We start from the raw sequence: 21,190 nt of genomic DNA, 5'->3' as shown, positions 1-21,190 counted from the left end.
TTGAACACTGCCAGGGAGCCAGGGGCAGCCACAGCTTCTCTGGGCAGCCTGTGCCAGGGCCTCAACACCCTCACAGGGAGGAATTGCTTCCTAATATCTAATCTAAATGGACCCTCTTTTAGTTTAAAGCCATTCCCCCTTGTCCTGTCACTACACTCCCTGATAAACAGCCCCTCTCCAGCTTTCCTGTAGCCCCTTTAGATTCTGGAAGGCTGCAGTTAGGTCCTCCTGGAGCCTTTTCTTCTCCAGGCTGAACAACCCCAACTCTCTCAGCCTGTCTCCATAGCAGAGGTGCCCCAGCCCTCTGATCATCTCTGTGGCCTCCTCTGGACTCGCTCCAACAGCTCCATGTCCTTCTTGTACTGGGGACCCCCGAGCTGGACACAGCACTGGGGGGGGGCTCACAAGAGCGGAGCAGAGGGGCAGAATCCCCTCCCTCGACCTGCTGGTCACGCTGCTGGGGATGCAGCCCAGGACACAGTTGGCTTTCTGGGCTGTAAGCACACATTGCTGGGTCATGTTGAGCTTCTCATCAATCAACACCCCCAAGTCCTTCTCCACAGGGCTGCTCTGCATCCATTCTCCACCCAGCCTGTAGTTGTGCTTGGGATTGCGCCGACCCACATGCAGGACCTTGCACTTGGCCTTGTTGAACTTCATGCGGTTTGCACGGGCCCATGGGTTTCAGAGAGCACTGGTGGGCAAGACTACACTCTGCTGTGTAGCAAGATGCTGTACCACACACCTGAACTCTGAGGGACTTGAGAGGGTTTGTAACACCTCTCCCTGCAGCACGGTGGGTGATAGCAGTCCAAATCACAATGCTCTCAGTCTCACAGCAAATCCCCTCTCCCTTACAGGCACTTGGGCAAAGGCTCCACGGCTGAGCTTACACAGCATCATTAAGATTTCAGTGGTGCACAAAAAAAGCAGAGTAAATCACAAAGCTGTGCATTTAAGCCCTCATCTGTTCCCTTCAGAATATAAAGTTGTCCTAACATGTACTATTTCAGCTGTTCCACAGTCCGCTGTAGCTGCTATGCCAAGAAATTGGTCTTCAATAGGAACATCTCATGAGTGACTCCATGGCTTTTGGGGGAAGCCAACCAGCTGATAGATACAATAGGAAAAAGATTTTTAAATGGGTAAAAACTAAACAGGTCAATAGTACACTGCTTTTCACGATGCAGTTCTTCCCACCAGGTTTCATATTCCCATGGAGGTGGGGAGGGGGAGATACCGATATTTTTGGCTCAGGTTAATCAGCCCCAACTAAAAGAATGAGCCCCACAGACGGCTCTACGCATATCCTTTGCGCAACTCACTGGAACACCATCGCCCACAGACTGAGCAAAGCCAGGCAATGACATACTCCACAGCACAGCCTCTCTCTTCCACAGCTGATTACACAGATGATTTCATTAAACAAGAGTTAAGGGCACGGACTCTGCATTAGAGCAGTAGTGCTGTCATTTACCCTGCAGACAAGACGTACCGCTAGCTGCAGTGTTCCTCAGGTGAAAGAGTGGCCCAAGAGAACAGCTGATGGGGATGTAGGGGTTAACACAGGAGAAAAGGGACACCTTCAGCCAGCCAGTCACACCCTTGTCAAAGCACTTTCTACTGCAAAGGCTGCGATTTGGGCAGTTCCAGCTACATATCATATCCCCCCCCCCCCCCCCCCCCCCCCAATGCATCACCTCCCAGCAACTTTCACAGCAGTGCAAACTATGGTACAAACTAACCCTGTTCAGGCAGATTTGAGGACAGGACAGTACAGGCGTGGACAGAAAGGCTATTTTCTTACCTGCCTGTTCTTATTACATAAAATCCCCTTCCTGTCAGGGCTTAGTACAGTAAGGCCACACTATTTCAGCAGGTCACTTGCTGTTATGTTTTATGAGGGATTTCACTTATTAAAATCATAAAACTGACTCAACCTGCATAAAATTAATCTTAATCCATCTTTCTTTGGAAAGGGACTTAGATAAGGAACAGAGAGAACTAAAGACTGAGAAAAACACCATTGGGCAATTAAAAGTCTTTGCAGAAGAAAACCCCAAAATTCAGGAGGATCCCAGCTGTCTTGCTCCAGGAACCTGCACCACCACAGGCAAAATCACCCTGAACTTAGAATAGTATTTTTCTCTCCATTTATGGCACTAAACACTAAGTGCAACTAAAGAACCTTATTTTTTTATAGATACTCTACTAGTTCAGTGCAGAGCCACCTCCCCCCTACTATACAGCAACAGTTTTCTTGAAATAAAGTTATTTCTGTGTGAACAGATCTCTACAAAGGTAACATTTTTTCCCTGAACTTTTCTTGCAGCTTTAACTGTGAAGTTAGCGCACTATGTACAAGTGGTCATTTCTTTCAAATAAATCTAAAAAAAAGCAGTAGTAGTTCTGTAAAAAAAAGTTCTGTACAGGACTGCCCACTCGAGTATATCCTTATCTTGGAATAACAATGAAGTTTAAAGTCAGACAGTGCATTTTTTTTTCCATTAAACAGTTAACAAGCAGAAAAGAGAGACCGAGTAGTTTATTTGACATGTTGCAGACCACAGTATAATTGGATGGATTTGGATTACGTTGGCCAAAGCATACAGTCTTCAATGCTGTTTCACACCACAATCAGTATTGATCGGCTAAGCACAGCAAATGACATTCAATGACAGCATCTGCTTAGTCATCATCTTTGAGCTTCTTGATCTTATACTTATGACGCTCAATTTCTTTCTGCAGACGCTCTATCTCTTTCTTGTGGTGATCAATCTCCTCCTCGTGGTGTTTCCGTAAGGCAGAGAGCTGCTCCCTCTCTTTCTCCCTGCAAGAGAGCACGGCACCAGGTGCAGCACACGCACACACCCGGGGGTCCCGGGCACCGTCGAGCGCGGGGCTCGGCGCAGAGGCGAGGGTTCGGCTGCCGGCGAGGCTGGCACAGGCCCAGCACCAGGCCACCTTGCCGGGCCCTGGCGGGGGGGGGTCACCCGGCCAGGGGAAGCTGCTCGTGCGGGCCCCCACGGCGGAGGCCGCCAGCGGAGGCCGCAGGGCCCGCTGCACCCCGCTCACCTGAAGTACCGCTCCTCCTCGGCCGCCTGCTTCTTCCCGAAGGCGCCCCCCGCCTCGCGGATGGCGCCGCCGCCGCCGCCGCCCTTCCCGGCGCCTTTGCCTAGCTCACCCAGCTGCGGGGAGAGACGGCGGTGAGCGGAGAAAGGGCGGGCACCCCCGGAGACGGGCACCCCCTGGGGACAGGCACCCACCCCGGGGACGTCCCGCCGCGCCCACCTGGTCGGCGCCCGACCCCGAGCTCCAGCGCTGTTGCTGCGCCAGGAGGGCCCCGCGCAGGCCGCCCCGCGCCACCGCCGCCACAGCCGCCATCACCGCCTGCCCTTGGAGCGCCGCGCGGACGAGACACACCCCGCAGGGGCGGGGCCGCGCACAGCCCGGCGCGTCACGGCCCGCGCATGCGCAGGCTTCGTTTCCACACACTTCCACCCCCCCCCCCCCCCCATTCCCCTCCCCGGCCCCTGGCCCGCGGCCCGCACAGCCCCCCGCGCCCCCGGGCTGCCCTTCGCTGCCCTTCCCTGCCCCGCGGCCCGGCGGCAGCTGTCCCGGGCGGGGCGGAGGGCCGGACCGGGCCGGGCCGGGCCCTCCCCTCAGGACGCGCTCCGGGGTCCGGCCGAGAGGCGCCCGGCAGCGGTGGATGGGTGTGTGTGCGGGGGGGAAGGGAGGGATGGACGACGGGGGGGCGGGGCCTGTTGCTATGGCGCGCGCGGCGGTCACGTGCCGAGGGCGCCGCCTGCCCCGCCGCCCTCAGCGCCGTGCTCACGTGCGCGCGCGCGCGGCGTCACGTGGTGCTGGCGATGGCGGCGGCGGGGGAGCCCGGGGCGGGGGGCGCCGCTGAGGAGGCGTTCCTCACCTTCTACAACGAGGTACCGGCGCCTCAGCGCCGCCGTAGGCCGCGGGCGGCCCCGTCCGGCCCCATCCAGCCCCCCCGGGCCCTGCCCGCCTGCGGCCGGCGGCCTCCCCTCCCAGGGCCGGGGCCTGGCGGGCCGCGCGGCGCCTGTCCCGGCGCGGCCGCCCTGAGGGGAACCCGCCGGGCCCCGACGCCGGCCGTGGCGGCCCCTGGGACTGTCCCGGGCCGCCGGCGGGCGGGAGGGCGGGGCGGGCGACGCCGATGGAGGTGCTGGGCAGGGGGCGAGCGAGCGGCCGGGGTGGGCGAGCGGCAGGTGCCGGCGGGTTCGTGTTCGGGAGACCGGGCGTTCCCCGGGCTCGCTGCCGCCGGCCCCGCGGCGTCTCCCGCCTTCCGAAGGGCGCATGTTGTGGCTGGGGGAAGGAGCCAGGCGTTCAGCCCCCATCTCGCTCCCTCGGATAAACCCAGTGGGAGTTGTGCGCTCCGTGGTCTCTGAACGCAACCCTCTGCTGCGCTCCACTACTTGGCCCTTTTGTGGACAAACTGTCATTTGGGAAGGTGCGTGCGGCCACTTTCCTCAGCCTGTGCTAGTCTCTGTTTGTGCACAGCTCGGATATGATTACCTGAGCCTGCCCGCAGCAAGGTAGCGCCAGTTTGGTGGATGCTTATTACTTTAAATAAAAGTGAACGTTAAATGTAAATGCATGGTTTGGTTTGGCTTGGCTTCATACTGTAAAGAACAAAAAGTAAACCGAACTGAACTAAATAACCTGTGGTCAGAATGAAGTGGACTTGTATACTCGCACTGGTGTCAATGTGTTTAATGGGCTATCCTGCCAACAGTGGGTTAAAAGCGATAGTGCAGTTTCCAAGGAATCACAATGGCAGTGCTGCTGTAGGAGCAAAGTGAGGGGAAAAGCCCCAGCTGTTGAGCAAGCTATAGGAGAGACAGGGAGAAGTGCTTTCTAGTTGGTTTTTTTTTTAATAGTTAGTATGTAATATTAAAAATACTGTCATGCTGTAGAAAAGGCTAAAAAATGTGCTCTGCTAGTGCTTGAACAAAATAACTACAGGCTTGGGATGACCAAGAGGTATTGTGAATTGTAGTACCGGGCGATGATGACTGGTGTAGTAATCACATGGGAAAACACGTGTCTCTTGTTCTTCAGGTAAAGCAAATTGAAAAACGAGACTCTGTTTTAACATCAAAAAACCAAATTGACAGGCTGACCCGACCTGGATCTTCCTATTTCAACTTGAACCCTTTTGAGGTTAGTTTGAACGTTTTATCTTCCCTTCTGACTTGGTATACCAACTTCTAGATTTACTGGGTATTTATTTTGGTGAAAAGACCAAACATAAAGAAAAATATTCTCTAGATGTAGATCACTATGCAGAAGGTTTACAGAAGACAGAAGGATGGTGTATATGTGCTTGCTCTCTTTTTCACTTTTTTATGGCAGGCACAAACTGTATTCTTTTAACACATTTCCCTCGTGTAACAGCACTGGAAGATTTGGCAGATTAATGCTCAGTACTTTCTGAATGAGAACATAACAGCTACAGGTGGCATGCTTGTCAGGTTCTGTTCTGAGTGCTCAACTTGGCATTTCTAGTTGTGTCTTTCATTTTGGATGTTCATCCCACTGAACTTGTGTAGTGCATAGAATGAGAAAAGGACTCCTGCTGCTCACACTAGTGAGCAATCTTTGAGGAGTCACTGGAAGACAGATAATTCCCTTGCACATTACATAGTTTGATTCCAGTTGCAGTCACTTATGAAGTCTTAATGAGTGTGAAAGCCTGAGGAAGACAGTAAATAAATCTGATGTTCATCTGGAGCTGTCCTTCCCTGTGTGTATTCCTTCCTGATACCATATTCATCTGCCTTTTTAAAGCCGCAGGTGCTTTTCATAGTCCCAGTTTAGGGCTGGTCAGACAGATCAGTCAACAGATTCACCTTGACAGCATTCAGTTCTGTGTAGACTTGGAGAGTAAATTAAGCAAGCCATTTAGAAGTAGACTGTAGCTTTCCTGTGAGAGAATGTTTTTTATTTACAGATTCTCGGTGTCAGACCAGCATGCATCTGCATTGAGTAGGGTCACTTGTTGCTTAGGACTTCTGTTCAGTAAATTAATTCACAAAAGAGCTCCTAAACCCTGCCACGTCCCTAAAGATCAGAAGACAAGTGGGCTCGATAATGAAAACCAAACAGTAAAACTCTCCTGTCTTCTTTCAAAATGATAAAGTGAAGACATTCTTACAAAGTAATATGTTTCCTGCCCAGAGTTCTCAGTTATAAATGATCCGACAGTGTCCCAAAGCCACCAAATGCTTCTGTGCCTGCCAGACTAAGCATTGCTACAGGACTGGTTGAAGGTTTAGGCCAATTGTGGCTATTTAGGGATGGCAGCTGTCTACCTGAGACATGAGTGTGGAAAGGACACTAGCATAGTCAGAGGAATCTAGTGTTGTTAAAAGTAGAATGTCCCAAACATGATGTCTCTTAAAATGTTTTTGTTTCACTAGGTAAAAATTCATGTCCTGAAGCAGCTCCCTGATGGGGGGAGCATTCTCATGTTGTGTCTGTATGTCAGTGAATCAAGCGTTTAGAGCTTGCTGCCAGGAATCTGAAACATGGGTAGTATCATTGAACTTGCTGTGCTCTCATGGTCTCTTTTAGGTACTGCAGATGGATCCTGAAGCCACAGATGAAGAGATAAAGAAAAGATTCCGGCAGGTATTTGCCTTTTGCACTTGAAGCCTCTGGAAGGAAATAATCTCTGTAGAGATTGTACAGCTGTGCTTGGGAACAAGAAAAATGATGGTAAAGCTGTATCTGGGTAGAGGGGTAGCCATTTTGGGAAGAAAGGCATAGAACAATCTTTGTATCAACATGAGAAGAGCTGCAGAAGTGTCCCTGGTCCATGCATGGTATGCTGCTTTGGCTGTAAAGTGTGTGATGGGGCTATTGCAAACTGATACGCCCATGTATAATCAGCTTATTGAAGCTCGAAGAGAAGGTCAAAATTTGTCAGAAATTAAGAACTGAGAAAAGGTATTTTTCTCAAATATATGGACTTGGATCCAGAAGTGTATTTTCTGTGAGGTTTCTTTAAGAATTTCAGTGGTCATTTTTGGTGGCTGGGTTACCTGGAACAGCAGCAGCCCTGCTCACTGACCTGTCTGCATTGCCCTATGCAACGCAGGAAACGTTACCCCAGACTTACTCTGTTGACAGATTTGCAGGAGAAATTTGAGTTTAATCAGTGCATGCAGCAAAGAAACAATATTTGGAGAGCTGTAGCCTCCCACCTGAATTAGTGGTATAAACGTCAAGAACTGTCTTTAGACAGGAAGCTGCCTGCCAAGTTGGTGATGGGATATGGGCTACTTCTGTATGCAGGAAGCGGGAGGATAACCTTTTAGTCTGTGCTGACTTCTTAGTTCTGCAAATCAGTAAACTGGGACTGTCTTGGCTTTAGGCTGGTAGACTACTACAGGGAAATGTTTTGAAGTCAGTGTGATGAAATGAAAAAAAGTGCATGGAATTGTGTATTGAAGAAATCAAACGCCTAAATACAGAACGTGGAACTGCCAACAGAAGGAAAAAGACATTGACAGTAGCAAATCACAGAGTAAATCAGCAGCATGCTGCTGTTTAGGACTGGAAGGCAAACCTTTTTCCTGTGAACTAGAAAGTGCCATCTGTAGAGTTCAGGAAGTAATTGTTTTGCATTCTTCAGTTGCCACACTGACTGGTTTTGAAAGTTATACTAGGAAAGATGCAGATAAACTAGAGAGTCCATACAGCAACAGCAAAAATAAGAGGTCCAGAAAAAAATGCCATATGGGGAAAGTTTGAAAGAACTTGCTCTTTCTCTGGGAGAGGAAGGTGGAGGGCATGTGCTTTCCAGCCCATTTAAGGTTGCCCCAAAAGTGGTAGTGATCAATGTCCTGTCTCTGCTGGATAGAGAGTACAGGAAGGAGTTTGACTAACTTTCAGTAAAGGAGCCTAAGGAAAAACTCACCCACTTTTTAAAATAGTTTGATATTTGAACAACCTTAGGGATACTGGAGAACTTCTTGGGAGACATTGTTGAGTAAAAGGTAAACTTTGGTTAAGGATGATCTTTGTAGGTTTGTTTCTTCTTAAGACCTAGGATACAAAACTTGGGTGACCAAGGGGTTCACATCAGCCCCAGGCACTGCAGCCGAAGGGTGTTTATATTGCTCTGTACATCCCAAGCTGCAGCTTTTCTCAGACAGCCTGTTTATTACAGGGATTGTATCTGATTTATAAGCTTTTACCGATGCACGCTTCTATATGTTGTCAGCTGATTTGTCCGTGTACAAAGGAATGTGATTCCCTGTGATTCCTTTTGTCTGAGACTATTTTCTTCCTCTCAGAAAAATCTCTGAAATATTCTTCATCTTTTACAATGGTCTTGATAGCAAGATCCTTTCTCTTGCAGTTGTCAATACTGGTGCATCCAGACAAAAATCAAGGTGATGCAGATAGAGCCCAGAAGGCATTTGAAGGTAATGCTCTCATCCTTTTTCTGGTCTGGAGCGTGACAGTAGTTGGACTGCTATTTTTCTGTAGCTGGTTTAAATGTTTAATAGGGGTGGAGGCCCTACCGAAGGGCAGAATTGCTGTAGGGGCACTTTAGATGAGGGAGAAGCTGATGTGTGGGGTGACATTTCAGCAGAAACTTTCACTAGGTGGCAGTAATTGCATTGTCAGTTCACAACGGGGACAAACGTCGATGGGGTTTCAAGATTGCTCAAGAAAACCTGTTAAACTGTGCACTAGATTTTATTCAAAGACCATACAAGAGAAGTAATGTGATGGTTTTAGGTGTACGCTTTGCATTATGGTGAGGCATTATGCACCTTAAGCTTAGCTCATGCTCTGTAACTAAAGCACTGGTAGGACCGATTAGCATTGATAGTTTCGCTCTGCTAACTCCAAAAGGTATCTGACATTACCGTACCCCAAATTTCATTTGACTAATCGTGATATCATTACTGAGATGTATTTAAAAAAACAAACAAACGAAAACCAGCCAAACAAAACCCCCCAGATTCTAGGAAGCAAAATTTGTATGGGCAACAAGTAGCAATCTTGTGATGCCTTGTGAATGTGCCTTCTGGTGCTATTAATGTTGATGCTTTTTGTTAGCTGTAGATAAAGCGTACAAGTTGCTGCTAGATCAGGAGCAAAAGAAGAGGGCCTTGGATGTGATACAGGCAGGAAAAGAATATGTGGAACACACTGTAAGTATTCCATAGGAACGTCCAGGGGTGGGTGTGGGTGGTAATCAGTTGTTTGTAATTTGCTTTTTCTACACCCGCTGCATGTTTAGGTCATTAAAAGGTGAGCTGAGCAAACCTCGTAATGAAGCTGTGTAGGTGGCCTCTGAGCGCTTCACAGCATGAACAAATGTGCTTTGTCCAAGACTGCTGTTGAGCTCAGTGCAAGATAATTCAGTGAAATTCAGTACTTGAAATAATTAGGTCAGACCACATGATCTGACCTAAATATTTTTTTTCAAGTCTGTGAATGAGTGATGCAGTTCAAATGTGTGTAGGTGGAAGAAAATAGGTGGTGACAGCCAGAGACTGGGAAGTTTGGGGAGAAATGACCTATAAGATAAGGAGTTTGGATTGCATTGGCCAAGAAGTTAGTTGTGATGTGGGTGGACTAAAACATAAGCAGCTTGAGAAAGCAGATGATATGGGAGAACCAAGGAACACTTTATGTTCTGCTTCTTCTTGTTAGTCTTTTGAATATTACAAAGCAAGAAAACTTCCTGATGGTTTGGATGGTGTATATTGGATATGAATATATCTTCCAACAAACAAAAACCAACAAAGGGATTGCGTTGAATGAATAGTACCTAACTATTTTTAATTACTACAGTTCATATGATAGTGATCTTGTATGTGTTTATCTGGACCTAGGACCAGGAGGTTTTGCTCTTAATTAAAACATCAATCCAAATCAAGAACTTACTGCCATCCAGAGTTCTTCCCACACAGTGGAGTAGGAATGCAGAACTGCTTGGATACAATTATATAAGCCCTATAGAACTTTTTAGGCTCATATTTTTGTTCTTAATCTTTAGGTGAAAGAAAAAAAGAAGCAGTTGAAGAAGGATGGAAAACCTCCCACTGTAGAAGAGGATGATCCTGAAGTTGTAAGTCATATACTGTTCAGAGAAACTGGGAGTACAAAATGCATTTCAAGGGATTAAGAATCAAACCAGTACGGAAGTAATTAGTAGAGTTGTCAGAGTGTTGTAAATCCTTGCACTTACAAAAGAACGAATTCTGATAAGCCACCATAGAGTATCATGTATTGGGTAATACCTGTATATTTTAGAATATAGTTTAACTGTAGTGTAAAGAGTAAATACATCATGAGATTATATGGATCAAAATACCCAATTCTTTTCTTGGAGCAAGTCTTCATTGCTTGCACATCATGCAGTCTTTTTTGAATTGAATTTCTTGTTGTGTTCTGAATGCTGGAACCGTGGCGTTCTTGCTGTCAGCAGAGGCATGTATAGAACCCACTGCAGCATGTCTAAAATGTGCTTTTAGTGACGTTTTGTAGTATGAGCTGTTTCGGCTGTTTCTTCCATATAGCACTTGAGGATAGATGTGCTGTTCTGCAACAAATCACTTTTATTAAAAAAAGGCATGACATGACTTAGTTCTTACCTCATTTCTAGTCTGAAAAAGTCAAGTTCTATTAGAGGCTTTAACAGAATGATAGGTGATTATCAAACACTAACATCATTAGTCTTACTGTCATCACCTTTTTTTTTTTTCCTACAAAGTGATTTTTTCCTCTTGATACCACTGCAGTAACCTCATAACCATCTTATTTTCCAATGATTTTCAGAATTCCTTTGATATTCTTTAATACTGAAGTTTGTTTTAAGTATACTGGTATTTCCTACTGGAAAGCCAATGCTAGACTTACAACACATCAAGATGATCTGTGGAGAAATTACTATCTAAACAGTGACCATTTTGCCTTTTTTGTCAAATGTAGCATTCTAAGACTTGAGAATAAGAGAGTTCAAAAAGAACAGTTCTGTTTAGGCACAGCTTTGTGAATACAAATGAAAATCAGACTAATATGAGACTAACAAGTAGTTGTTTAGTTGTTTCCTGCTGTCAGGGACAGAATTTGATCAGCAGTGTTTTATACCTTTTCCTGTGCCACTGCCACTGACTGCTGTCAAGGCAGGATATGGGGTTACATGGACATACATATGCTTCACATTCTTGTTATGCTTCTTAAAAGCAGACTTTTCTAGCCGTGTTAATGGACATTACGTTAAGACTGGATTTGTGTTTTACAGTTCAAACAAGCTGTATACAAACAGACAATGAAGCTCTTTGCTGAACTGGAAATTAAGAGGAAAGAAAGAGAAGCTAAAGAAATGCATGAAAGGTATGAGCAGCATTGTGCTTGTGCATTCAGGCTTTTCTTCCCCCCTCACGCTTCCTCAGAGAAGATAAGAAATCATAGAATCTTAGAAAAGTCTAAGTTGGAACAGACCTCTGGAGATCATCTGGTCCAACCTCCTTGGATTAGATTAACAAGGGCACTGTCAAGCCGACTTGCAGTGATGTAGATTCCACCACTTCCCTGGGCAATCTGTAGGTTGTAGAGCTCCATGCTTGAGAAATACAAACAGGAAACTTGCCCTCCTGTATTTAAGACATTGATATATTTGGTATGCTTATACAGTCCTACGTGTATACATGGAGGCCAGCCAAAACATTCCTGCGTGTTGCTAGCATGCAAATAATTGATTTTTAATTTTAAGTGCCAGAAATACCCTGTGGCGTGTCTGATTTTAGGTGTTTTGATCACATGTTGCCTGAGTGCTCACCGTGGATGCGCTTCAGAGAGCAGGGTTTCTGTACTGGTCAGTGAGGGCAGTCTGGGAGGTTGGTTGCAGGGCACTACTTTTGATTACACATGAAAATTAGGGGGGAATTCTTACCTTACATGCTCAGGTGTTTATTAACTTCTCAAAATGCGTACTCTCAACAGTTTTAGAGACTTGTCACTAGAGTTATGAAGGAGTCCAACTTGTTTTGCTGAGCAAGAGAAGCTGACTCACTGATTAAGTACATGCATGCTGTCAGTGGTGCCAAACCATCTTCTCTGCTCGCTGCTCTTCCAGATTTGAAATAAAATTCTATTTGCTGTGCTATCTTAGATGTGTATATTTATCTCTTCTGATAAGCTCTTTAATCTGCCAAGAAATCAGAAGAGCTTTCTGAGATGTTTTGAAAGTATTACTGTGTTTTTTTAAAAATAGATGCCTGTGGTTTCATAACTTCTTTGTGTCTTCCCTTCCAGGAAGCGGCAGAGGGAAGAGGAAATTGAGGCACAAGAGAAAGCTAAACGAGAACGAGAATGGCAGAAGAACTTTGAGGTAATCAGCAGTTTAACTTACAGGATGGGCCTCAGCAATTCTTGGCCATGCTGCAGGGAATTCCCTTAGAGAGAAGAGAGACTTTTTGTCTGCAGGTGCTATAAGATAATTTAGATAGACAGTATAAGATCCTGCACAAGCCTGGGTTTTGTGGGGAGCAGAGCCCACCAATAGGGCTTTGGTATTACCTTTCCAGAAACAGGTTGGATAAATTAAGGTATAATATTTTTCAGCTCTGTCAGTGGTTCATTCTTGTCCCTAGTCAGAAATTTGAATTGCTGTTTAGCCCAGGACACTGGTGACCACTAAAATGTAATCTGTTGCTGTTCAGACACTAGTGTGGACTGTTGTTGGTACTTTTCATTCTGGTTGCTAACACGTACAGAATCTCTATCTCCCGTGAATATTAGAGACCTGAATGACAGTTATTTCCCTTTGACCCTTCCACCCTGTATTCAGGGTTTAGGCATATCAGAAGTAGCTTTGTGGTTGTTGTGCTGTTATTCTAGGGGTCAAACCTACAGCCCACCAAAGTAATTGATCTAGCCTGTAACTCTTCCCTCATTACACTAGAGGTGAAGTCTTGTGACGTGCGGGGGATGATGGGCAGGAAAGAAATCAGTAATGGTGCGCAGGACCTCATGAAAAGATGAGCTAGACTGTTCATTTAATCCAAAGCTAGATCCCAGTCCATGTTCAAGAGGACTTTAAAACAGAGAGTATCTGTGAGAGAAGTGTATGAGCTGAACTGGCATCCTGTGGAAAGTGGACAACTAGGATGTTTCTGGAGACTCAGCTGGGAAGAGTTTGTGTTCGTGTGCTGTATAATATGGATATAAGAAGCTGAATATTCTGGAAAACTTGTGTAATGCTGCTGTGTTGAGTGCGCTACAGGTTTTGTCATGTAGTGCCAGAGAGATAAATGAGTATATCACTGGCCATGCTGCTGGCAGAAGTTCTGTGTTCTCACACCAGAATGGCCATAGAATTTGGGTGTCGTTGCTGTAGGGATGCAGCAAAGCATAGCAGCTGAGGAAATATGAGCAAGTATTACAAGCAAATAATGATGCACCAAGCAGGGGAGCTGCAGAACTATTGATATTGCAGCTCTGAGTACCTGCATGTCGTCAACCACGCCTAGACAGCTGAACCTTTGCACTTGCAGGTGTCTTCTCCAGCCTTGCTGGCGACCATTTAATCCATGTGAAAAGATGGTATCAAAGCTAGGTGTTAATGTCCAAAATGGATCACTGGAATACACAAGAATAACTTTTCTTTCTGCTAGTGACCATCATTGAGAGAGAGTGATTGGAGACAAAATAACACACGAATTCTTGGCCGCTCCTGTATGTGTACTAATTCAGTGGCTGCCTTTAAAATATATCCAAAAGGAGTATGTGTGTTGCTGTTTCGAATTATATTTAAACAATAAGAAAAAAAACTTAAGTTGATATTCTGCAATTGTGGTTCTGTCTCAGTTTCAAAAAAACCCAACACAAAAATCCATTTAAAGGGATTTAAACCTTTAAAGGTGCTCGTGTTCTGCCTCTGCATTGCTCTTCGGGGCTTTCCTGCTCCTGGTGATTCCAATCCTTGTCTGCATACTGCATCCTAGTTTTGATCCTGTCTCTTTACCCTAAAGCCTGTAGGTTTTGTCCCTCGTGTATGTTCTGCAGTATTTCTGAATTCTCATAGGAGTATTTGTGTCATCCAAGTGGTTGCCTGCTGTTTCCAGAAGCTATTCATAGAGTGCTTTCAGAGCTGAGTTATGTCTTGATATATTTTAGGAGGAGCAGGTTGGAACATCTACTGTCTCCCACTGCACCCTCAAAATTCACTTTCTTAGTAATTTCAAGGATAGCTTCCACCAACAAACTCTAAAAACCAAGAATGTTAGAACAGAAGTTGCTGTACAGCCTTATCCCTAGCAAAAGTGTAATCACAGAATGGTTGAGGTTGGAAGGGAGCTCTGGGATCTATCTGGTCCAACCACCCTGCTCAAGCAGGGCCACCTACAGCCATTTGCCCAGGACCATGTCCAGATGGCTTTTGAATATCCTTAGCGATGGAGACTCCACAACCTCCTCTGGGCAGCCTGTTCTGGTGCTCAGTCACTCTCCATAAAAACATGTTTCCAGATGTTCAGATAGAGCCTCCTGTGTTTCAGGTTGTGCCCATGGCCTCTGGTCCTTGCACTGGACATCACCAAGAAGAGCCTGACTCAGTCTTCTTCCTGCCATCCTTCACATACTTGTACACATTGATGAGATTCCCCCTGAGCCTTGTCTTCTCCAGGCTGAACAGTCTCAGCTCTCTCAGCCTTTTCTCGTGTGAGAGATGCTCCAGTCCTTTAATCATCTTTGCGGCCCGTTGTTGGACTCTCTCCAGTACGTCCGTGTCTCTCTTGTCCTGGGGAGCCCAGCACTGGACACAGCACTCCAGGGGTGGCCTCACCAGAAGGATCCCCTCCCCTTGACCCACTGGCCGTGCTTTGCCTAATGCAGCCCAGGACACCATTCGCCGCCTTTGCAGCAAGGAGACATTGCTGCCTCATGTTCAACCTGGTGTCCACCAAGACTCCCAGGTTCTTTTCTACCAAGCTACTTTCCAGCTGGGTGGCCCCCAGCACATGCTGGTGCCAGGGTCTGTTCCTCCCCAGGGGCAGGACTTCACACGTCTCCTTGTTGAACCGCATGAGGTTCCTGTCAGCCCGTTGCTCCAGCCTGTCCAGGTCCCTCTGGACAGCAGCACAACCCTCTGGCCAGTCAGCCACCCTTCCCAGTTCTGTGTCATCTGCAGACTTGCTGAGGGTGCACTCTGCCCCATCGCCCAGATCGCCGCAGTGCCTGGCCTTCCCCCGCCCTGCCGTGGGGAGGGAGGGCAGGGAAGCAGAAGCTGCTGTAGCCAGAGCTGAGAGCAGCACCAGTAGCACAGGCACAGCTACAGTCAGATGGGCCTTGAGTGTACGGGTCCCACACTGTGAAGTGGATCATCCCTGGACTTGTTCTGTCCTACTGTGTGAAACCTTCAGCCTGTAGGGATTATAGATTGGCTCTGTGGGGAGTCTTTTTTTTTTTTTTTTTTTCCTTTTTTCCCCAGGAGGGGTTTCTGCTGTTCTGCAGGTCGGCCAGGAAGAGGAGAAAAGACGGCACCAGAGATCTTTTCTCCTTGTGTCTTTGTGATGAAGCTTGGGGCAAGAAGCGTGAGAGAAGACAGCAGTACATTTCTCTTCTCTCTTCTCCATGCCTCCAAGCTGCAGCACAAGGAGAGCCATCTCAAGGGTGTGAGACAGAGTAAGGAAATGGCATGTGGGCTGACAGATCAGAAACATCCATTGGAGATGAGGTTTCTTGTTTCCTTTGCACATCACAGGGTTCAGTAGACTCTAGTCAGGACTGCACATCCCAAGCTGGTTGCTTCTGAAACAAGAAACCAGCATAGTGCTTATACTGGTGTTTGTAAGCTCACTTGTAGTTCCACTGTGCTGTGTCTGTTGCTCTGGCTCTTCACAGTGTTTGTATGTCCTGGCTGCCAGGGTGTTACATGCTGGATAAGGGGGAAATTGCTGTTGATCTCTTGAAACTGGTATGTACTGCCTGTTCTCTGGCTCTTGCACTTTTTAACTCTCCATTTCCTCTCTGTTATTGTTCCCAGGAAAGTCGGGATGGTCGCGTGGACAGCTGGAGAAATTTCCAGGCAAATACAAAGGGGAAGAAAGAAAAGAAAAACAGGACCTTCCTGAGACCTCCCAAAGTAAAAATGGAGCAGCGTGAATGATCCTGGCCACACTGCCCAAGTGCAGCTCCTCAGTCCCCTCCCTGCTTTTAAGGACTCATTGGCACCTAGAGTAAGAATTGCTTTTTAGTAGACAGTTTGTTTCCAGTACAATTAATTATTGGTCAAAGTATTTTTTGTACTCTGTCCATTTGAACTAGGGCCATAGTATGAACTCGGCCAGGAACCCGCTACATGTAGAACACTTGGCTTAGGAGGGTCCCCACCATTATTGCTGTCCTGTTTGTCTGCTGCCCTGTAACTCAGTGTTTTGTACTTCACAGAGATTGTGCTGTTTCACCACTTCCATTTCTAGTTTGAGAGCTGAACAAAATATTGGAAATGCATCTGTACCTTTCCAGGCATCATCTTTCTCAGCAAGTTCAGCTTTGGAAAGGTCTGAACTGACTCTGGGAATCTGCTTCCAGCACTATGCAGTGCAGCTGACCTGCAGTTAAAGTCCTGCAGCTCCTCACTGAACTGAGTGGTGCTTGGAAGGACCCTTCCCCCAAGATCTGATTTCCAAACTAAAATCCCAGCTCTCAGGCTTAGACTTCTGTTAATCTCAGACCAGCTGGTCGCTTCCTGTAAAGGAAAAATAACTTCTCTTGATTAATAGTTAAGTTGCAATGGTCTGTATGTAAAATAAATTTTTACCCAAGTTACCAGGTTTTTTTCTTGGAATTATTGAAAGATACAATTGCAAGGATGTGAGTTGAGTGCTGACAACTGACATGTTGCTGCTCTTCAGTATCACCACTTTCCCTGTAAGGGTCTGCTGTCATCCTCCAGTCTGCTCTGACTTGAATTTTGAAGTGACAGTCCTGCAGCGTGCACCCAGGAGGACGGGGAGAGGGTATCTCTTCCCTGGGTGCTGCCTGGTGGACGCAGGTGTGCTAGAGTCCGTGCTGAAAGCTGAGCTTCTGGCTCTGCCTTTGGGGAGCGTGGATAGGTTGGGAGGACTTGGGCACCTGTTAGGAGTGTAACTCCTCAGAGCTACGGGGTGAGCTCAAACTCATCAATTTTGATTTTTAAAATCGTACTTGGTGTATGTATTGTAAGTTTTTAAGAAATTCTCAACTGTTTAAAGGTGTTCAAAATGGAATATACGACAGATTCACATGTGCCTGGCAGACTCCTCTGGAGACCTTTCTGCAAACTCTTCCCATCTGTCCTGACAGCCATCCCCCATCTTGGGCCCTGTGGGTAGCTGCCTCCATGAAGATACTGCTTTTCTTCCTCCTCACTGCCGTTAGCCAGCTCCTTTCACTTGGACTTGCTGTCTTGTGTGCCCTCATCTTCAAATGAGTACAATCCTTTGTGATGCTCTTTGTGTCTCGGGCATTGGTGAGGTCTCTCTTCAGAAAGATTGGTTCTGCCGCCCCTGATGAGATGCCTCCATCTTCTGGTGTCTCAGCTCTAAGTTTTGATTAATTGCCTTCCATTTCTGCCTGCTAGGGAGGAGCGACACGATCAAGTTGTGTTACCACACAGATTTCTGCGGGAAAAGCAGCTCCCAAGGAAGGTAGTGCTTTCTCACAGGGCCCAGGGTGTAGACAAATGCTGAAAGGTGGCTGGTGGTCTCCACTCGCCATTGTTTCTTTTTTTCCTCTCATGCACTAGTCTGTGTGATCAGATGTAAAGTGAAACATCCTTCCCTAATAAAACTAAGGTATTTTGGTGTTTTATACATTAACTGGCTCTTAGAACAGTAGAATACAGTCCCTAGTTTCTATGTAAACACAGGAATACAGTTTCTTCACCTTATTTGTCCTGCTAGGTATAACCTGCTAGATAAATAGCTTGAGCTGAACCTCAAGGGGCAAAACATTGCTTAAAAAATAACGGGTCAGTGATGTCTGGGTGGCAGACAAGAGCCAAATATTAATGAGCAGCAGAATAAGGTGGGCTGACAGGTCTGGGAGACACTAAACTGTGCAGCATTGCTCTGTTCAGGCACTGTAATTCCTTTTTGTTCTCAGGGCCTGATCTGCCATTAACTGGGAACACGCTGGTAGGACACAACTTCCTTGTCAAGGCAACGATTTGCCACATTTGTGCTGGGGAAAATGTCAGTTAACTTTTGTGGTGCTGTCTCTCAGATGCAATCTCTTCTGCTTCCTGGGTAAGAAACAAGCAGTTGCTGATGAGAGTATTTTTAAGGGCAGCCTCTTGCCCAGAGGGCATGCTGTCCCTCTAACTTGTCAGCCTCTTGTTCCCCCATCAAGTATTTCTGGCTTAGAGATCTGTCCTAGTCACTCTTGTCCCAGAGTCCTTCCTTTTGACACTGAAATACTGGTCTTTCTAGTAGCATTTCCCTTCAGATGGTGTGATGTCTTTGCTGACCAATGGCAGTGAGCTTTCAGATATTTTCCTTACATTTTTTTCTGGTAGCTCAGGATGAGTCCTGTGAGAACCTGAAATGTTTGTAAGACCCACGTTATGCTTCTGATTCTGCTGCTCTGAGAATTTGACCAGTGGAGTGGCTTACTGCTGGGTCTTGAGGAGTGCAGCCTGTGGTCAAAGCCATCGATGTACTAGTCCTATGAGCTTCCGCAGTTAGAGTCATTTCTTTCACAGAGTGTGACTTGGTTGGGGCAGCAAAACATGTAGCTTACAACAATGCTGCTTCATTATCATTTTAGCTGTTCCTGTTTCCTTGTCTTCCTGTCCTGCCTATGATACGCTTCTATGTCTGAATATGCAGTATTTCTACTGTCTTCCCTAGTCATCCAAGTCCTGTGAAGCTTTCCATCTGCCAGGCGGGCTTTAGCAGCAGCAAAATATCTGGCCCTTTGCTAGATATTTCTCTGCTCCGCTGGAGGGAACCTGGGAGGTTAATTTTGATCCTTCTGTTTGGGCTTTGTGAAAGCAAACTGTTTTGAATTGCCTGGGTGGAAATAAATGAATGCACAACCTGGACCCCCGCAGGTGCAGGCTGGGCTGTTGCGTGGCCTCTGCAACGCATGCCAAGGCAGTGGGATGGATTGAAGGAAATGTTTAGTTTCAAGAGGCAGAGATGTAGAGGGAGGGATGTCTAGGCCTCCTTCCTTCTGGGAGCTCTTTTTGGGTCAGTGGTCCTTGTAAACTAAAATAATTGTCCTCAATATGCAGGACAAGAAAATAGATTGGTGGGAATAAGGAGTATTTTTTTTTTTCTTTTGGAAGGAGAAAAGGTACCAGATGGCTACAGGAGCACATTTCCGGAGGGTCTTGGCTTTGGTTTCTGTAGAAATAACTTGTCCTCTGTGTCCAGTTCCCACAGAACGTACGCGAGGTCTAGTCCAGCTCGGCTCCTTGCTGCTTTCTGGGAGTCCAGAGATGGCTCCTGAAGCTCTCAGTTCCCTTCTGAGACAGTAAGGTTGCCTTCTCCTTCATACACAATTTGCAAGGGTGTATCTCCCCGTCAGCAATAGTGGGATGGGAAAGGAGCTTTGCAACTTCCTTGGTTTCTTGTGTCCGAAGATAAAAAAAGGGAAACTGCAACAGAAACCCACTCACTTGTGGGTTAAAGGGGACAGGGTGCAGGGCATTACTCTCTGGTGCTACTGTGTAGTCCAGGGATGAGGGTGGAGGATCCCCTGAGCAGGTGGACAGGCCTAAGTCTAGATTTCACCGGATCTTCACCAGATTAGCTAGATGTCTCCAGGTGGAAAACTGTTCAGTAAAGGCTAGACCAAGTAATGGCAGCTATAGGAAGCCTGGGTGATCAGCCAGAGATGAAATCTGTTCTTGGTAAGTGTTGTGGTTCAGCCCCAGCTGGCAGCTCAGCACCACGCGCTGCTCGGCCCTCCCCCCAGCGGGATGGGAGGAAAATAGAGGAAAAAGGTAAAACCGGTGGGTTGGGATAAGGACAGTTCACTGGAACAGCAAAGGGAGAGGGGAAGTAACTTACAACAGAATATACAAAGCAGGTGATACGTGAGGCAGTTTCTCACCTGATGACTGTACAACTCAGCCTGTCCTGGAGCCGCATGACCCCTTCCCGGCCAGCCCCTTTTATGCTGAGCATGACATCATACATCATACAGTATGCAGTAGCCCTTTGGCTGGTTTGGGTCACTTGTCCTGTCCCAGCTTCTGGTGAAAATTAACTCTATCCTAACCGAAACTAGGACAGTAAGACATAAACCAGTGTGTCATTTAACATTTAACTTAGTTTGGCAAACAGCAATGTGCTCTAAATTAGCTGTGCACCCTTTCTCCTTGGGCAGTAACAACTCTCGCTGTACGCAATTTGTATTTCAGGAGCGTAACTAGTTGTGGGGGATTGACTACAGCCAGCATAGTGTTGGGTAGAGGGACCCAGGTGGGAGGGATCAAGGGCTTGTGCTCTCCTCTTCTTCCAGGTGAGAGTTTCTTTTGCTCGTTGCTCTTAAAACAACTGACACGGGAGAAGATGTAAGAGGTTGGCCTTAATGTAGGTAGTTTTACTCAGAAAGAGTTGGGCAACTGCAGGGTGTTATCTAGAGCAACTGGGCTGTCTTGACTTCCTTTTCTTCTTGCAAGCTGCAGTGTGAGCAAGACCTCCCCTGCTCAGGCGGCTGAGCCCTACATTTCACAGGCAGAAAAGGGGCATCGTCCCTTGTCTTGTGCAGCAGCACAGCGTGCCAGGGCCCGATGGTGCGTGGGACTGCGCTGGCTGGGTTCCAAACCTCTCCATTTTTGTTTTCCAGAACTCCTGCTGGCAGCGCACCTCCTACTGCTGGGGGCTTCCCTGCCTTCAGCTCTGGAAGTGACTCCTTTTGCTCCTTGAAAGGTCACCAGGTAGAAAACACGAAGCTCTCACAGCCCTGGCTTTGTGTTGTACACAAGATGGGCAGATGTTCGGGAGTGCTGCTCCTCTAGGTTGAGGTCCCGCCTTTCCCACTCCGATCTCAGCACCGCAGCGAGCACCATGCATGCTTTAGGTAGATCTAGGATGTAGCTGAGCTGCCTGAGGCTTGGCAGCCTTGCTGCTAGGAAGCCTCCCTGTCACACGAGCCAGAGGGCTTTGGACTCCCAGGGCAAGACTGGACACATACTTCG

The 21,190-nt window shown here is 47.1% G+C and overlaps 2 protein-coding genes across 2 annotated transcripts; one reads left to right on the top strand and one right to left on the bottom strand.

Annotated features, from left to right (window-relative positions):
* Positions 1-2,527: 2,527 nt before the first annotated feature.
* On the bottom strand, positions 2,528-3,457 carry ATP5IF1 (ATP synthase inhibitory factor subunit 1). Its single transcript, XM_054802541.1, has 3 exons — positions 3,292-3,457; positions 3,076-3,188; positions 2,528-2,830 (listed from the first exon to the last, which is right to left on the bottom strand). Exons 1-3 carry the CDS (start codon positions 3,382-3,384, stop codon positions 2,689-2,691), a joined length of 348 nt encoding a protein of 115 aa, XP_054658516.1. The 5' UTR covers positions 3,385-3,457; the 3' UTR covers positions 2,528-2,688.
* A 371-nt stretch (positions 3,458-3,828) lies between these two features.
* Positions 3,829-16,827, top strand: DNAJC8 (DnaJ heat shock protein family (Hsp40) member C8). The gene is made up of 9 exons (XM_054802540.1): positions 3,829-3,938; positions 5,089-5,190; positions 6,604-6,660; positions 8,396-8,462; positions 9,106-9,200; positions 10,052-10,123; positions 11,300-11,391; positions 12,313-12,388; positions 16,043-16,827. Exons 1-9 carry the CDS (start codon positions 3,870-3,872, stop codon positions 16,163-16,165), a joined length of 753 nt encoding a protein of 250 aa, XP_054658515.1. The 5' UTR covers positions 3,829-3,869; the 3' UTR covers positions 16,166-16,827.
* The last annotated feature ends 4,363 nt before the right edge of the window (positions 16,828-21,190 follow it).

Source organism: Grus americana, chromosome 23, assembly GCF_028858705.1.
Source record: "Grus americana isolate bGruAme1 chromosome 23, bGruAme1.mat, whole genome shotgun sequence".
NCBI classification, from domain to species: Eukaryota; Metazoa; Chordata; class Aves; order Gruiformes; family Gruidae; genus Grus; species Grus americana.
The sequence above is the reverse complement of the archived record's forward strand: the minus strand, read 5'-3'. Positions and strand labels throughout refer to the sequence as shown.

Coding starts and splice junctions, on each gene's coding strand:
- ATP5IF1 (XM_054802541.1), bottom strand. CDS start 3,384: ATGGCGGCTGTGGCGGCGGTGGCGCGGGGCGGCCTGCGCGGGGCCCTC. Junction 3,189..3,291: donor CGGGGTCGGGCGCCGACCAG/GTGGGCGCGGCG, acceptor CTCTCCCCGCAG/CTGGGTGAGCTAGGCAAAGG. Junction 2,831..3,075: donor GAGGAGGAGCGGTACTTCAG/GTGAGCGGGGTG, acceptor GCTCTCTTGCAG/GGAGAAAGAGAGGGAGCAGC.
- DNAJC8 (XM_054802540.1), top strand. CDS start 3,870: ATGGCGGCGGCGGGGGAGCCCGGGGCGGGGGGCGCCGCTGAGGAGGCG. Junction 8,463..9,105: donor AGCCCAGAAGGCATTTGAAG/GTAATGCTCTCA, acceptor GCTTTTTGTTAG/CTGTAGATAAAGCGTACAAG. Junction 9,201..10,051: donor AAGAATATGTGGAACACACT/GTAAGTATTCCA, acceptor CTTAATCTTTAG/GTGAAAGAAAAAAAGAAGCA.